The sequence below is a fragment of the Cygnus olor genome, chromosome 6, assembly GCF_009769625.2.
Source record: "Cygnus olor isolate bCygOlo1 chromosome 6, bCygOlo1.pri.v2, whole genome shotgun sequence".
Classification (NCBI taxonomy): domain Eukaryota; kingdom Metazoa; phylum Chordata; class Aves; order Anseriformes; family Anatidae; genus Cygnus; species Cygnus olor.
The window spans coordinates 40400803-40417092 of NC_049174.1; the positions used below are offsets into that span (position 1 = coordinate 40400803).

Genomic DNA, 16290 nt, shown 5'->3' on the forward strand with positions numbered 1-16290 from the left:
CACTAAATTAACACTGTTGGAAGTCAGGTGTAATTCTGGACTGCTAATTTTTTGCAAATTGGCACATGAGAGAAGCCAGCAGACAAAGCTTTAAACATCATATTTTCTGATAGAAAGAATAAACTTGTTAATAAAAAACATGGTCCATGAGTAGCCCAATCTACAACACTTTTTCTTCAGAATTTATGTTTCTCTTTCTATTCCGTTATTTCTTTAAAAATCTGAAGCAAAGGTAGCTCTCTTTATTGGCCTGGAACATAGCTGTAGCAATTAGCTAACTATAGGAAGAAATGAGAACTGCAGTCATTTGCATAATGAAAAATATCATTGCTTCTTGTACACAAAGCTTTACGATCACTTTCTAAAATCAGAAGTTACGTATGGCTAACAAAGATTTGAGATGTGCACAGATATCAATAACAGCTTTCTAAGCTTCTCTTGAGTCAAATCCACTAGTGCAACAGACAATCATTCTTTGGATTAAACTCACAATTCAGGTGTCATAAACAGCATCATCATTCACATTTTTATTAAATGAAAGCTGATCCTGAGTTCAATTTATATTAAGGCAGAGGGTGATGAAGGTGACGGCTTATAGTCCAACTCTTGACATCCATCAATCAAATCTGAATTATAACTAAGATAGATGATCTCTCACCTTTGTCAGTTTTTCAATCTGCTTCTCTAGTTCTTCAACACTTGCTGTCTGGTCTCCATCATCCTATAATCACCAAATATACTGTCACATCAAATCTATTTCGTGATAAAATCATACTAACTCTATCTTACCAACATTACAGTAGAAAAGATGTAACAGAAAATGAGACATCAAATGTGACAGGCAAATCCTAAGGGTAAAAATGTTCAAATATTTTACATGTTGGATATATTTGACAAGGAACAACATAACTGGAAAAAGACCTGTCTTTTTGAGTAGCATTAACTACTGCATATGCAGGAGAAAGCTGGTGGCCAAATGTTTGCTGAAAACATTCTTTTACTGGAAGAGATAATTCAGTTTCTTCATAAACACTTAAAACTATAAAATTTAATCTTATTTCCTATGAAGTTTTTTGGATATTCAAGTTCACTTAAGAGTTTTTCATGCATGAAATAATGTAACCTGTCAAAATCTTATCAATCAGTCTTTGGTGAGAGCAAACTTGCATCTTATTTAAATGTCTACAAGAAATTGTAGAGTCACATAAATAGCAAATCTGCTGTAACATTTCCAGTATTAATCGTCTTAATTTTTGAAGAGGAATGTACCTGTGATTAAGCCTATTAGCCTATAAGCCTATTTCCCCCTCTTTCTTGTCACAGTTTAAAAGATTAGTCGTTTACATAACAAGAATTTTAATTTAGTTCCAGAAAGTCTTTGGGGATAACAGTGAGTTTAAAAAAATCCTAGGAGCTCCAAATTACTTGCAACATAGGACACTGGTCTTCTATTTCATGGCTTTGTAAAAGAGTACCAGAGTGAAGCCATCTGAAATACCACATATAGCACAAATGCAATGGAAATCTTTTTTTTAGAGGGGTTATAGGACTTCTGTTTGTAAGATGTGCAGTGCACCAAACTGTAAGATTGCATTTAAAAGAAACAGATTAGGAGAAGAATGTGAGATTAGATATGTAAATATTATCTATTTTAAATTCTAAAATATTAGTTTGTAAGAACATTGTGCTATACCTCTCAGGTGGTCTCTTTGATTCATACAAATTAGTTATACTTGAAATAAATTCTCAATAGTGGCAAAAAGGACTGTTCCTACACTAGAAACTAGCTGGATTTCTAATGAAGAGTGTTTCCAAAGATTTGAGTTCCCACATTAGCGTTACGTGCATGCACTCTTTGAACAGACATATTCACAGCACTCTTAAAACTTTAATGTGAATTTTAAAAACCATACACAAATATATCAAAAATATGTCATTTTCTGGCAAAGTGCAACACCCAGTGCTACAAGTTAGTATTTGGTATTGCTTGTCTCCTTTATCAGGTTTCATGCAATACTACAGTGAAATTTGTGGACTTGTGGCACTTCTACCAAAAATTCACTTTGTCTGCAGTAGATAGAATTCAGCTCAAAAAACTAAAAATGTTTCAGTGATCCTTCCTGCATCTGATATTGGCTAGTAAAAATTTTATCATCTTGTGATCAAATAAGTTGAGGAATGAAATGCACTTTCTCCAATACTCGTTAACCTAGAAAAGTTAGGAAGAAGCACACAGTAAAATCACAGGAAGTTTTATACCAGATAATGTTAAATTTAAGGTTACAATTCTTTACTATTATGTTAATTAAAAAAAAGACCTTTATTTTCCACTAATGGAAACTTCAGTTATGCACGTTTGCTAAAAAATCTGCAGCTCTCAGGATCTTGTACAATCTTGCAGAATTTCAGGAAAATTAAAATGAAGTCAAAACAAGCAGGAAGCTATCAATATATGCACACACACACACTCTGGAAAATAAACTTATTCAAAAAATTTAAAAACAATGGATGTAAACTATTTTTCCTTCATTCTTATTTTAAGATTTTGGGGAAATAGTACCGTGTTGCAGAGAAACAGAAAGGAAACAATTTTTAATTTACCAGTTAATTCTGTTTAAGTATATTTAAAATCCCTCACCTCATCTTCACAAACTTCTGCCTTCTTTCCTTTCTTATCTTCTTTGTCCTCTTCATCTTCCTCATCCTCATCTGCCTGATCATCACTATCGTCGTCGTCGTCATCATCATCATCACTGTCCCCACCCTTTCGTCTGCGTTTGCGGCCTGGTGTTGGTGTTTCCAAAGACTGCTGTTCCTCTCCTATGTCACCACCTCCTGTAGTATCTCTTTTGCCAGTTTTTTTGGCATGAATTATTCTAAGCCTTTGAAAACATGACAAGGAGTGAAATTATGAAGCTTGTTTGTAGCATAAACATATCTTTCTTCCTGTGTGATTGAAAGTGAACCATACATTTTAGATTCAAATTAGTTCTTCTGTTCTACAATGATACTGTATTACCTGTTTATTGTCATTAACCAACAGGAAAAAAAATCGGACTGCAGAAAGCCCTTAAACTTATTCAGTCCTGCACAGAATCTGTTTCTCCCAGGAATACTGTATTGCATAACCATTTAAAGGAAATGCAACATAAGAGTGGTTTTGAGAAGTCAGGAAGGACAACTAGAAGAACTATTTCAATTTCTTTATCTTCTGTTTTATGCATTTAAGAGTATGATCATATAAAATACCTGCCCCATCCACCACCCACAACCCCTGCCAAAGAAAAATTCCTAAGTTGGAAGTATGAAATTACTTACATTTGCATAGCAACAGCACGGTTAGAGTATTTTTTTTTAATTTCAGATTTTTATGTTTTTGTTGGTGGTGTGTTTGTTATTGTTTTGTTTTTTAATTTATATGTTATTTCACTTCAGTACGGTCCTTTGATTCTTCCATTTTTGGATACAGTTTCTCTTCTGAGAAACATTAGCTACCTAAACTACTAGATTACTCCATCAAACCCTCATTTTTCCTTTTATGAAAGAAAAAGGAAACTTACATACCAGTAATTATGGTTGTTGTAGACCTTCTTCTTCTATAAAAGCCCTATAAGACAAGATTCCACACAGCAAAAATTATAGTTCCACCTATCAGGAAGCTAGCAGGCAAACATGCTGAATCGCAGGAGGTATAAATAGCCAGGCCTAACCAGTCACTTATAATGCAGACCAAAAATGTAACTGTCTTAGAAGAGACTCATAAACGTGTAGAAAAGACAAAGATTTTATAAGAGATGGTTGGAAGAAGGTAGGATGGGAAAAGTAGAACGGTAACGACAAACACAATTACCAGAACGTAATTTTCCCTTGTCGCACTTCTCTCTCTTCCCATCCTACAACACAATATTCCATACAGCAAGTGGCTACAAATACAATGAGTGTTGTAGAAGTACTGGCTTTTTAGTCAATGTACACTGACAAATGTATCAGCTTTCTAAAATGCTGATAAAACCATGCCAGTACTCAACAGCACAGATTTTAATGAAGCTGTCACTGCTCAACTGATAGTAGCAGTTTTTAAAAAGACTGTTAGCAAGAAATCATCAAGGGGACTGCTATTTGCCTTAGAAATGTTTTGGATTTGTTTTTAATGCAGTGGCTTATCCACTGAAGAATTTATAAAGTTTTATGATTTTATTTTGCAATCAGTAATGGATTTTTAGCAACTTAGAATATTTTGGACAAAAAAATTGAAGCCTTCCAGTGACTTTGGAAGCAAGTATTATTTTTTCAGCTGTGGTGCAAAAAGCTTTAGTCTTACCAAATATCAATATTACTCAGGCTTGCACTGAATTAATTTTTTTTTTTTTTTTTTTTTTTTTTAAAGAAAAGGATCTACTTTTACTAGGGTAACTTCAGACCATCAAATCCTGTTCAACTGGACTGGAAATTCCTGCCTATGCACAGAAATAAACTATCAAACAAAGCCACGTTGAATGCTGTGTGACTGAACAACTTTAGAGACAAATTAGATGAAGATAATCTGGGAAACAACTCAATAAAAAAAGCTGGCAGATGAGTTCAATGATCAACAAACACCCTCATTTATATACCTAAAAGAAATGAGAACAAGTGAAGAAGGCTACTTTCACTGAAAGCAAAAATAGTGATAAAATGCTGGAAAGCACCAAAGGAAGCCTGCATGACACTACAAATAAAGATGGAAATGAATCAAAGATGCCCTCCTTTTATAGCAGTACAAGCTCCCAAGGCAGCTGTCTGTATCCAAAGTAGCACAGAGGAAGAAATCAATGAGAACGTAACTTCAAATAATGTTCAGATTTGTCAAGAGGTGGCACAATTTTCTTCCTACTACCTACAAATACGGCTGAGAGAAGAAAACCTTCACTCAGAAAACTTTCATCTCCAACTCTCACATACAGACTAAAAGGACTTCTGTAACCAATGAAGGAATTACTAAGTCCATTGGCCTATAGAGAAGAACGGGTGACCCACCAAATACTCAGATATGTGACTTAAGCCGACGCTTTCCTAATCTGTAATGTTACTAGATCATGGAAATAAAATTCCCCTTTTGAAAGCCTCCCCCATAATTTTTGTACATGACATAAATATTAACAAATAGCAAGGAAAAAAAAATACTAAACATCACATTCTCTTAACACTGTTCATTTGGGATCTCAAAAATAGAAAGTTTTCCGAATCAGAACTACCTCCTACCCAAATTCAAGGTGTAATTCCTACCCCTGTCTTACACTGGTTTTGGTTTACTGTTATCATTTACAACTGAGATGGCCTCATTGGAAAGAAATTAACGTACAAGGAGTATGCCATAACACTGGCATGTTAAAAACAGCATCGTTGTTGTAAAAAAACTTGTTCTGCAGTATTTCAAAGCTTTGTGAAGAAATAGGTATTATCTAATCCTTCAAGAAGCCACATTTCATTTTTATTGCCTTTTACATCGATCAAGCTACAAAAGAGATGTCAAGAAGACATGTAATGGAAAAGAAGACACTGAAGTTATGATTATCTAGTAGTAAAAACACCTGGTTCATCTCAGGGAGACAGTCTTCTGACAATAACTGTGATACAAAATACAGATGACAAAGAAAGATGAATTGAACTGATGAGACAGATAGCTTCACAAAAATGGTGATTTAGTATCAAGATTCACACCTAAATGTGAAGGCAATAGATGTGACCTCTCACTGACCATCAGCCCTGTAGAAAGTGTAGTCTAGGCAGCTCAGAATTCAGTTTCTGACCATAAATAAACTAATTCTCAAGGAAATCTGTTCAATAGCCATAAGAAAAAACAACAACAACAGTCTCTCTACCAGCTTTTTTCTTTTTGAAGCCTGGGATTCTAATGGGCTTTTTTTGTTTTGTCTTACATCTTACCAACATAGCTTTTCAAATCTCGCCCCCCCCCACCCCCCCAACACCCAGAATATCCAGTTGATAAACTAATCTGAACAACAGTAGGAGCATATGTAAAAACATCTTCTGACACAAGCAGAATCTCTTCTTGTCCCACTTGTATATACTTCAAGACAATCTGGACATCATGCTATGATGATTTACATGACACATATGCTCAAATCCAGTACCAGGCTGAGCTGAAATAAAACTCGTTCCTCAGAATCCTTTATTCTATCACTACACACTTTCCACATACGAAGAGCTTTTGCTTTCAGGTTTGTGTGCATGTAAAAAGTGTACAGGTATCTGTCAATCACATGGCAAGTATTCAAGAGACCAGATATTCCTAAAACTGACTGGGACTGGGATATTTAAAAACTAGCCTGAGCTCTAAAATGGATGGGGAAAATAACATGCATAAGAATGAAGCTTAGAAGCTGAAGAAAGACCAAACAGAAGGCTTAAATGAACAGGTTTCTTTTCAGAGAAGCCCCACAACAGTTGTAAGATTCTATGAAAATCACCAACTGACAGAAGAGGACAGCATTGTTTTTAACCGGTCAATGAAATCTCTTCTTAAAAGCTTCTGAGAGTTCATCAGAAAGAAAGTGAAAAATTCAAAGATTTTGAACCACAGATGAGAGAGATGAGTCAAGTCCAGTGACCTCAAAGAAGCACAAGAAGAACGTCTCAGAGTACTCCCATAATACTTACACTTTAAAGTAGGAAAAGCACTATTGAAACCTCACATCCACACAGGAGAAGAAAACACAAGAAAAAGAGAAATGATTGTAGAAAGGAAGAGCGGCTTAGGGCTTCAGGGTATTATGCCCACTATTTGAAGGGAAAGAAAAGAAAGATCATGAGAGAAAATGGAGGATCCTACATCTACAAGTACTTACAGTTTGATGGAGGGAGAGAAAGACTAAGGAGTCCCTTAGGCGACAAGAACAGGCAAGGGTCCCATTCCACTAACAAATAATTGTCTACATCAGAACTTCAGCGACACTTTTTAAACTATATCCCCTAGAAGAAATACAGATGAAGACAGAAAAAGGTATTTGGACCATCCTATGGGATAAAATGTATTAACCCTATGCAGACTGATATCTACAGTATTAGTAGAGAGTTATTTTTACTGGTCTTATTTTTTCCTCTACCTCCCTCTTGTCCTTCTTCTTTACTTCTTCCTTCTTCCTTCGCAGATACATTAAAGGGAAAAAAGGGAGAAACAAGATTAGAAACATGAGTACCTAAAGCAAAGACTTAGAAAGGATTCACCATTCCTGGTAAGAGGTAAAGATGACCAAGAAAAAAGAAAGAGTCTGGCTATGCATTTTTACCCCCTGTGATTCATGAAATTTATGCCTTCTAGCTTCCTGGTAGTTGGAGCCATTATGCTTGCTGTATGGAATTTTGTCTTGTAGGATGGGAGAACAGTGGGTATGATGCTGAACAGTCTTAAAACGTTCCAATTTTACCTTAAATGAAAATATTAAAACATCCCAATGTTTGCATGCTACAGACGATATCTAACTATAGGGAATGATGCAACATACACAAAATGGAAACTTTAATATTATGTAATATAAATAGGCAAAATTTAATGGGTGACTGTTGTATGAAAACCATGTTTTCTTAAAATGCCTTTCAGAATGAACATTACTAAGTACGGTAGGTCCAAAATAAACTTTGATAATGTCAATCACAATTTGACTGCTCGTGTAACATTCCAATAAAAAAAATATATATATATATTTTTTTTAACCAAATAACACAAAATGGACTTGACTTAGTTCCAGTTATGAGGGACACTAACACTCTGAATCTCACGCTTCTTTAGCGTATGGTAAAAGACTGGTGCTGGGACACTCTAAATTAACTTTTTGGAAAATCTGTAATTGCATCAGATAATTTTTAACTAAGAACCAATTGCCTATATAGTAGCGTATCTGAGCGAATGCAAAAAAGCAATACGTGGTAACATTTAAGGAAATGAAACTTACTTCCGAAGTTTGCCTTCAACCATCCATTTATCTCTCCTTAAATTCGACATATAATCAATGTTTTTGTCAATTTCACTGTCAAAGACAAAATAATCCAAAGTAGTCAAGGAAACACCATTAACTGTGAGCTTACATATCTTTTTCCGACAGACATTTATGCAGAGATTCATTGTCTCAAAGAGCTACCTTGAAGAAATGCTTAAAGTACAAAATAATTTTAAAGCTAGGAAGTTTCAATACTTGGAATGTCCATGCAGTGTACTACTGTACATGAATCATGCAGTCTTTATTTAGAATACAATGTAAGCTTTCAGAATTATGTCATTCAAAATATTTGACGCTTCTTTTCATAGTTCCCATTCAATGTGAAGCCTCCAGCTGTATGTACCGCAAAGGATCTAGCCCTACACAGAATACAAAATTATCACAAATACATCTATAGTATTCTCTCAAGGATCCATGTGATCTACAAACTAACATGTATTTTCCAATATAGACATTGAAGAACAAAAGTAGTGGTTCAGTTGTCAACTACCTGGGAACCCACACCTGAGGAATTCTAGCATCAACAATTTAGCAGCTTATACTTGTTTCAATTATTAAATTAAAAATAATTACGAAAATAAAGCTCAACTTGCTTTTGAATGATTTTTGTAAATCTGGTTTTACAGTTCGTCATCTGTAATATACTTAAGTGAAACAATTCCTTGCTGTGATGAATTTGATTAATACACATGAACTCTCTTGAAAAGTACTTACACAGCACTTGCTCTAGCCAATTCTCTTGCAATGTCCCAGCTTTTTTTAAAACATGAAACATCTCTTTCGTTGAGCAACCCTGGTTAACTATTGCAACACATTGTACCAAGAGAGACAGAATTGGCAAGACAAAAACGTACTCAATTTGGTCATAGAAGACTATCACAGTAAGCAAGCATATGGAGGTGAAGGTATCCCAAAGACTGGCATTTCCTAACTTTTTATTGCATGTTTCTGGATTTTTGAATGTTGTATATCATAGCTTTTTTTTAATTACAAAATGCTATTCATCACCACCAACAACTGAAGTATACACTTTCTTGAATTACTACACCATGATAAATCAAGCCTGCTACTTCAGCTTACAATTAACTTAAAGTATTGATGCATTAAAGTATTGATATATTAAAAAAAAATCAAAAGGAAAAGAGTACTACAGACGATTTACACAGCACTTCTACACTGTTCCCCACAATATCTAGTAAATTTCTTTGTATTCAACCACATTTTTTACTCCCAGAATAGTGAATTTTACTTCAAGTCTTGAAAAAACAAAGCCAAAAAACTTGGCAGAAAATGGCTAATCTTCTGTAATATCAGAAGTACATAAAAGCAAGCAGCAGTAACAGTAGATTTCAGCTTTCATTTCGAGAACATCAAGAAGTCTCCTGTAACAAAGTAGTGTATACTGCATTTTTAAACTATAACATTTTAATAATTTTATTTTTACACATCTGTTTGAGAAACATCTTACCTGACCACACTTTTACTGCAAGCTAACTCATTGACGAGGAAAGCAAGAACTGCTGCTTTCTGAGCTGGAGTATGTGCCTGAAAAGCTTTCGTCTTCAAGCTCTCTGTAAGCTCAGTTTGCCCACAGTGAGCCTCCATAAATATCTGCAGAATCTCAGATACATTATCTCGATTGATGCCAACGTTCAGTAAGTGCTCCCCAAGAATAGTCTTAGCCTAAAAATAAAGATATTTCAATTAATCACATTTGAAAATATTCTTTTCACTGCAGACCATATTATTGTTTACAAAACAGTGATGTGGTTTTGCTTGCTTTTTACCACAAGAACTTCAATCGGGATTTTTTTTTAACTACTTAAATGTAAATCATGAATTAGTAACAAATTAGAATGTCTTCACCCTGTAAGTTTTTAAGAGTAGAGATAATACTAATATTAATGGCATAAGATAAATAAGAAAATGCATGTTCCAACTGGACTATTTTGTACACTACGAAGAATGCTTTTATAAGTATACTTTTTTTACTATGGATTTTTTTTTTAAATTTTTAGATTTTTTTTTTTTTTTACCTTGTATCCTGTAACAAGTCCTGGATCACAAACAGCTGCAGAGACTAGCTTTACAAGCAAGTCTTGTATTTCTCCCATGCTGTCCCCTATGTTTAGCAAACCCTCTTGAAGAATACTCAGAGAAGGGACTTCCGTATTCACATCAAAGCCAAGAACTTTACCAAAGTTACGCAAGAACTGCACTACCATGAGACAATCTGAAAATGTGCTTCCAGCAAGAACAAGGCCTGGAATGCGAGGCAGCTCTGGCAAAGGCTGAAAAGTAAGGAAAAATAATTAAAGATTCAGTAGTATATTTCAGAGGATAACTTTTTTTGATACTAGCTAGGGAAATTGGCTGATATGATCACATAACTTACAGTATATTAACAATAGAAGGTGAAGGCACTAGAAGAGCTGCCCCCCACCCCATCCATAAATCATTATTGTTTATGAACTCGTCATTAACGTTTAACTTTTTCACTTAGTATTAATTAGACTGTGGCCTCCTATAATTACTTTTTGGCCAGGAGAGGTTCTCAGGCTGTATTTTGAGCCAAAGTACCATAAAAGGTGGCATAAAAATATTTCAGGGACACAGAAAGGGAAAATTCTCCGGAATTCTCTGGAAAAGTTGGGCCTTGAGCTTGAGATAAGTACAGTCCTGAAGGACAAGAACTAAGAACACAAAAGCTTGGAAGAGTAAATTTTTTTTTTTTTTTGAATAATGGCTTAGAAGAGTTGCACATATGAGCAAAGCTCTATTTAGTGCCTATGTACTGAGAGAAAGTGCATGTTCCTGCTATAAAAACAACTGAGACTACAGAATTTTTATTAAAGCAATCATGCAAATGGTTTTTGGGAAGCAGTCCACTTTTAAACAACATGTTTTTAACTAAATATATCAATACCCACTTCAGTGTTTCTCATATACTGTATTTATACATTTTAAATATAGTTCTTTCATTATCTAGCCCAAAACTTGAACGCTTGATGAGTGACTGCAAGAAAAATAGTTACTGTCACAACAGCAGAAGACAGAGACATGAGGCAAGGAAATACATTTTTATGTTATTACAATTACCTTCTGATCTGCTAAGCACATATCTTCATTAGGCTTCTTTAGCTCCTTTGCCATTTCCAATTCCAATCTTCGCTGTTCTAGTTTACGTTCTTTATTTAATCTTTTTTCATCACGTTTTTCTTGCTTTAACCGCTCTTTTTCCTTCAATAGATTTAAAAGGGCAGAAAATAAAACCCGTGTACTATACTTACAGTGTAACAGTCTAAGAATTTGAAAAGTACTACTTATGTAATCTTAGTACTTACTACGGCAATTAAGGAACCTGCATTCAAGTAAAAGGAAGGTAGAAACTACACAAACAGAACAAAATAATTGAATAGCAAATCTAAGATCCACTTAGATTTCTCTTAGATTCCAATTTAGAATCTGCACACACTACTCTATTACATGGACATGTGAGAGTCAATATTTTTAATTTCACCAGTATTGTAGAGGTACAACACACTGAAATATTTTCAGCTACAACAATGCATGTGGAATACGGAATCAATGATTTTTTCACAACAGTTGTTTTAATTTAAATTCCACCCAGCTGTGTAAAAATTAGATCTACTCCTTATTTTAGTGCTGCTGTGGAAAATGATCTTCATAATATTCAGCTCTTAGTAGCTTTATTTGCATGGTTATCAATATAATATGAAACATTATCTGGGCTATTACATTTTACACGTTCACTTCTCAAGGATCAATTTCTCTATAGGACATTAAACTAAAAGACAGGTCAAGTAAAATTGTAGTTGCACATGATATTTTCTCCCTTAAGTGACAAAATAAAAATCCTACTGAATATATGCATCTTTGTAATCATTTGGATGCTATGAATTATATGTTGCTTCCAAACAGCTGATTGGACAGCTCCTAGAACCTCTCCTGTTACAGTTAAGTGCACAAAACTCCTGATAAAGCCAACTGGTGATAAATGCATGTTTAAAAACCATTTGTTGTTCATTGATCCTCAGTTAATTACAGGGAAAATGCTCATATACTCATGGTAGCTTGCTACCCTGTTGGCATAAATGAAGTGATTTTACCGTTGTTTGATATTGCTAGCCTGAAGTACACAGAACTCCAGAATAAGTAAAACCCTCATACTGTTAGAGATGCATTCAAGCCTCAAGGTAAATATATGATGTGTTATCTCCATACCACCAAAGTCTTGGTCCTACATTCTTAGGAAAACCTTCTATTAAATACATTTAAAGTGAAATGTTTCATGTGAGTAAAAAGTAAAAATTGTTTTTCCATGAATGAGAAAAAGCCAAACTGACTGTTTATCTATAAAGAGAGTCTGAATGAGAATTTTATTTTGCTCCATTTCACAGAAAGTCTTTAACTCTGCTATTTATATTAGAACTAAATTTTTATTACTAGTATAAATTAAAGGAAGCAGGTGGCAAAAAACAACCTAGAACAAAAAGCAAAAATTTCTATCTTAGCATTAAATGAACGCATTTTGATGGGTTTTGGATTAGGTTGTGCAGGTTCACACTACCAGCATCTAATAAACGGACCTGGTCTTCTACAGATGACTGCAGAATGAGCAAATGAAAACTTCAAAGTTTCACTGGTTAATTACTCACTTCTGCTTTTTTACGTGCTTCCATGGCTTTCATAAGCATCATATGTTGTCTTCTCCTTTCTCGTTCCTATTGAAACGGATAGGATTAGAACAAAACTAATCCACATGTTAATATTGATAAAAAAGCTAAGTACAAGTTTAGCATTAATAGACAAGTCACAGTAAATACTAAATACAGAACAAGAATGGCCAAGTCTGTGCATGTTTTAGTTCAGGTTTAGAAAGCAAATACAAGAACAATCAAAAGCAAAACAGGTAAAGCAATGAATATGGAGACAGTGTAAAAAAAAGAAGCATACAGATTTACTTGTGGTCAGTTGTGATGCTCCTTCATAAGCTGGCAGAACAAAAAGCATAATGGTTGGCTGGAACAGGTCAGTTACCTTACATCTGCTATCAGGGAACTTGCAACTTACTTCCTCAATAGCCAATTCAATAGAAATTTGTAAACTGGTCCTTTTGAACATTGCAAATATTAACATTTCTGTGATCGAGGAACAAATTAGTATGATGAATTTTCTCAACTCTAGATCAAGCTAATGCTGGCACAGCGCATATACATACGCACTGACACTTGAATTTACTGATGCCTGTCCTCCAATAAGTTATGTCAATAACTTCAAATGCATTAAGGAGCTGTATTCTAGAGTGGTATGTATGTTTTTTTCTGCCTTAAAAAGTGTAGAATAAGTCTTGGCTCCAGTAAAAGCAAAAGGTATTTTACCATCTAATTCAATGAGAGTAGGATTATAGGCTAATGTTTCACTGTATAATTATAATGTTATGTATTTACACTGACTGAAAGCTAATTTGCTCAGTATTTTGCAGACTTGGGAGAGACACGATCCTAACTTCTAAAGCAGGTTAATTCAAATCATATTTAAAAACTTCTAGATCCACTCCCAATGAATGGGACAAGGTTTAGAAAAAGTATCCATGTGACAACCTATTAATTTTTGCATTAATTAATCCCTGATCTTACACAGTTGTCCAATTTATGTTGGGACATCAGCAACAAAGATTTCTGTTTAAGAACTTATTTACAGATTGCCACATTCAATTTATATACTTTTGAGATGTCTTTTTTTCCCTTAACAGACAAGACAAGCAGATGTATGCAATGCACTGTGCTGTAAAGCCATGCAGCAGTATGTAATATGACAGCAGCCAGTGCTACATTTTATGCATTGCTATGACAACCATATCACAACCAAATCACAATGCGGTGTTAGATGTACAAAAATAAACATACCCATACCATATCTAGTCTATGCCTCTCCAACTCCTGGTAGAAAGAGTTGGCACAACATTATGAAACAGAAATCACAAAGTCATAAAACCACTTTTAAATCCCCCAAAAGACCCCAATACCAAAGCAAAGCAACAAATCATAAGATGAAAGAAAAATTGTGCAGGAATCAAACCCAGGAATTTAAAAAGGACATATTTTGAAGATTTTTTCCCCCACATTACTTAAGTAGTAGTTCACAATTGGCATTCTGCCTGCTTGGTCAACCAAATGTATACCAACCTGGTGCTTGAGAAGAACAGCTTGCTGCCTTCGCATCTCTTTTTCCTTAAGCAAAACAACGGAAATGTATCTTATCAAACTGTACTTACTAAGATGAACATATTTGCTATACTAAAACAGCACATCTTAATTAAGTTTTCTTAGTTTTACTTCCCCATAAACCAACCACAGAACAGTAATAGTATATATGAAAGCAAATCTACCAAGTTGGGAGTTCAATATTAAAACACACCAACAACACCAAAGCAGTAATAGACTACTAATATAAACTACTTTTTTTCCGGTGTCTGCAGAAGAGTTCCCTAGTCTTGTATACATCTAGCCTATACAAGAATATTAGTTGGGAAGCAACAAAGTATTTTAATAGTGTGCTTTAAAAAACATTGTGAATAATGCTATTGCAAAAGCATTTGAAGTTATGTAAACCAAGCGTCGTGTAAGCAAAACTCCTGGTAATGGCATAAAAAATTAGTGTCTACGCCAATATATTCATGCATGCATGTAGGAATGTTTCTGTGTTTCTATATGACACACGTGTAAAAAGTTCTGTATGTGTTACATACCTACAAAACATATGCACACTCAGATTTATTCACATGCCATACCTATTCAGTTGAATACTCTTCCAAAAAATTGCTCTTCTGCATCAACACGTATTACGCATAACAACACACTTATTTTTCAAACTCATATAAACTAACCTTGATTCGCTTTTCAGCTTCCAATAATTTGGCATTTGCTGCTTCTTCCTTCTTTTTCTTTTTTGCCTGTGCATGCAAAATAAGTCACTCAACAGCAACATCACAACTTGAAAATAATCTGACTAGAAATAAAGCTATACACCATAAAAAGCTGAAAATGACATCACATATTAAGTATACATTCCAAGTAATCTCTTCCTCAATGTATGTCACATAGTCAATCCATTCACTGTGTCTTTATTTAAATTAAGCCAGAATAACAAGTCCTACGCAAAATTGCTTCACTTGGATATTATAACAAAAAATAAATAAATAACGAAACAATAAAATATAAATGGCAAAGAGATTAAAAAATTAGTATTTGCATGATAGGAAACTTGAATACTAGTGATCTATCCTTGCTGCTACACTAGCAAAGTAGTACATTAGAATAGCATACTAGTATTGTATACTACTTTATTATAGCTTATATATTCATAAAATTAGTATTTTAATACTACTGCATTTCATACAAAGTAGAACATATTGCTTTAGCATCCAAATATTGCAAAATTGTACTTGGAATTTTTTGAACTGGCTTCTTTAAGTCCATATTGTTAGAACTGCTGTATTTGGTAACATTCTTACTTCATGTGTGACTATTAAAGGACAACATTCTCACAAATGCAAACACAAAAATACTTGAGCCGTTATGTCTACCTCTAAAATTTGTTGAGCTCGAAGCTCTTTCTCCATTCTGATTTGCTGGATACGCTTAATTTTCTCCTACAAGGGGAAGAAAGTTAATTCTGTTTCTTGAAAACAATATTAAGGAAAATTACTTCAGAAAAAAAAAAAAGAGCAAGTTTATACACATATACCTTCTGTTATTGAGTCTCACAAGCATTACAGTGAATTGTTCCCTTACAGTAATGCATGTTTAGAATTTTTACTAGCATTATAAGATGCCTGATATATCCCTGAAAAACCAACATTCACAGTTATGCATAAGTGTTCATGTTTAGGAAGTCACAGTATTATTATTTTATTTCTTTAACAGTTTTAAGATTGCCAGATAATGACACTAAGTAAACTAGCAGTGTTCAAATTCTAGCAGGCAATGGTGGAGCTATTCAGAAATGAATGGAAATGGGAGTTTAAACACAAAAAAGGGCAGTGATTTGATGTAATCTCCCTGAAGAAGCGATACAGGGGTCTGTCAAACCATCATTTTCTGCCTTAGTTCTAGCAGCCTTTCAGTTGTGGCAACATGCAAAATCTGAGTACTGTGAAACCCAAAGCACTTGATCTGTCAGCCAGTAACAGTCGCCCACATGCAACCTGGTTAATGTATTCACAGTTAAGTGGACTTCAGTATCTTTAGATTTTTAAAACATTCAGATA

At 34.3% G+C, this 16290-nt stretch overlaps 1 protein-coding gene across 1 annotated transcript in view; it reads right to left on the reverse strand.

The window, feature by feature from the left end:
* The window catches only part of BAZ2B (bromodomain adjacent to zinc finger domain 2B), a 144135-nt gene that overhangs the window by 13511 nt on the left and 114334 nt on the right, over nucleotides 1-16290 (reverse strand). The window contains exons 15-25 of the mRNA XM_040562594.1: nucleotides 15607-15672; nucleotides 14908-14973; nucleotides 14207-14251; nucleotides 13934-13960; nucleotides 12677-12742; nucleotides 11097-11237; nucleotides 10034-10288; nucleotides 9466-9680; nucleotides 7953-8027; nucleotides 2639-2882; nucleotides 659-721 (exon numbers count right to left, since the gene is read on the reverse strand). Coding sequence (XP_040418528.1) covers nucleotides 659-721; nucleotides 2639-2882; nucleotides 7953-8027; nucleotides 9466-9680; nucleotides 10034-10288; nucleotides 11097-11237; nucleotides 12677-12742; nucleotides 13934-13960; nucleotides 14207-14251; nucleotides 14908-14973; nucleotides 15607-15672 — 1263 coding nt within the window. The remainder of the gene's footprint in view (nucleotides 1-658; nucleotides 722-2638; nucleotides 2883-7952; nucleotides 8028-9465; nucleotides 9681-10033; nucleotides 10289-11096; nucleotides 11238-12676; nucleotides 12743-13933; nucleotides 13961-14206; nucleotides 14252-14907; nucleotides 14974-15606; nucleotides 15673-16290) is intronic.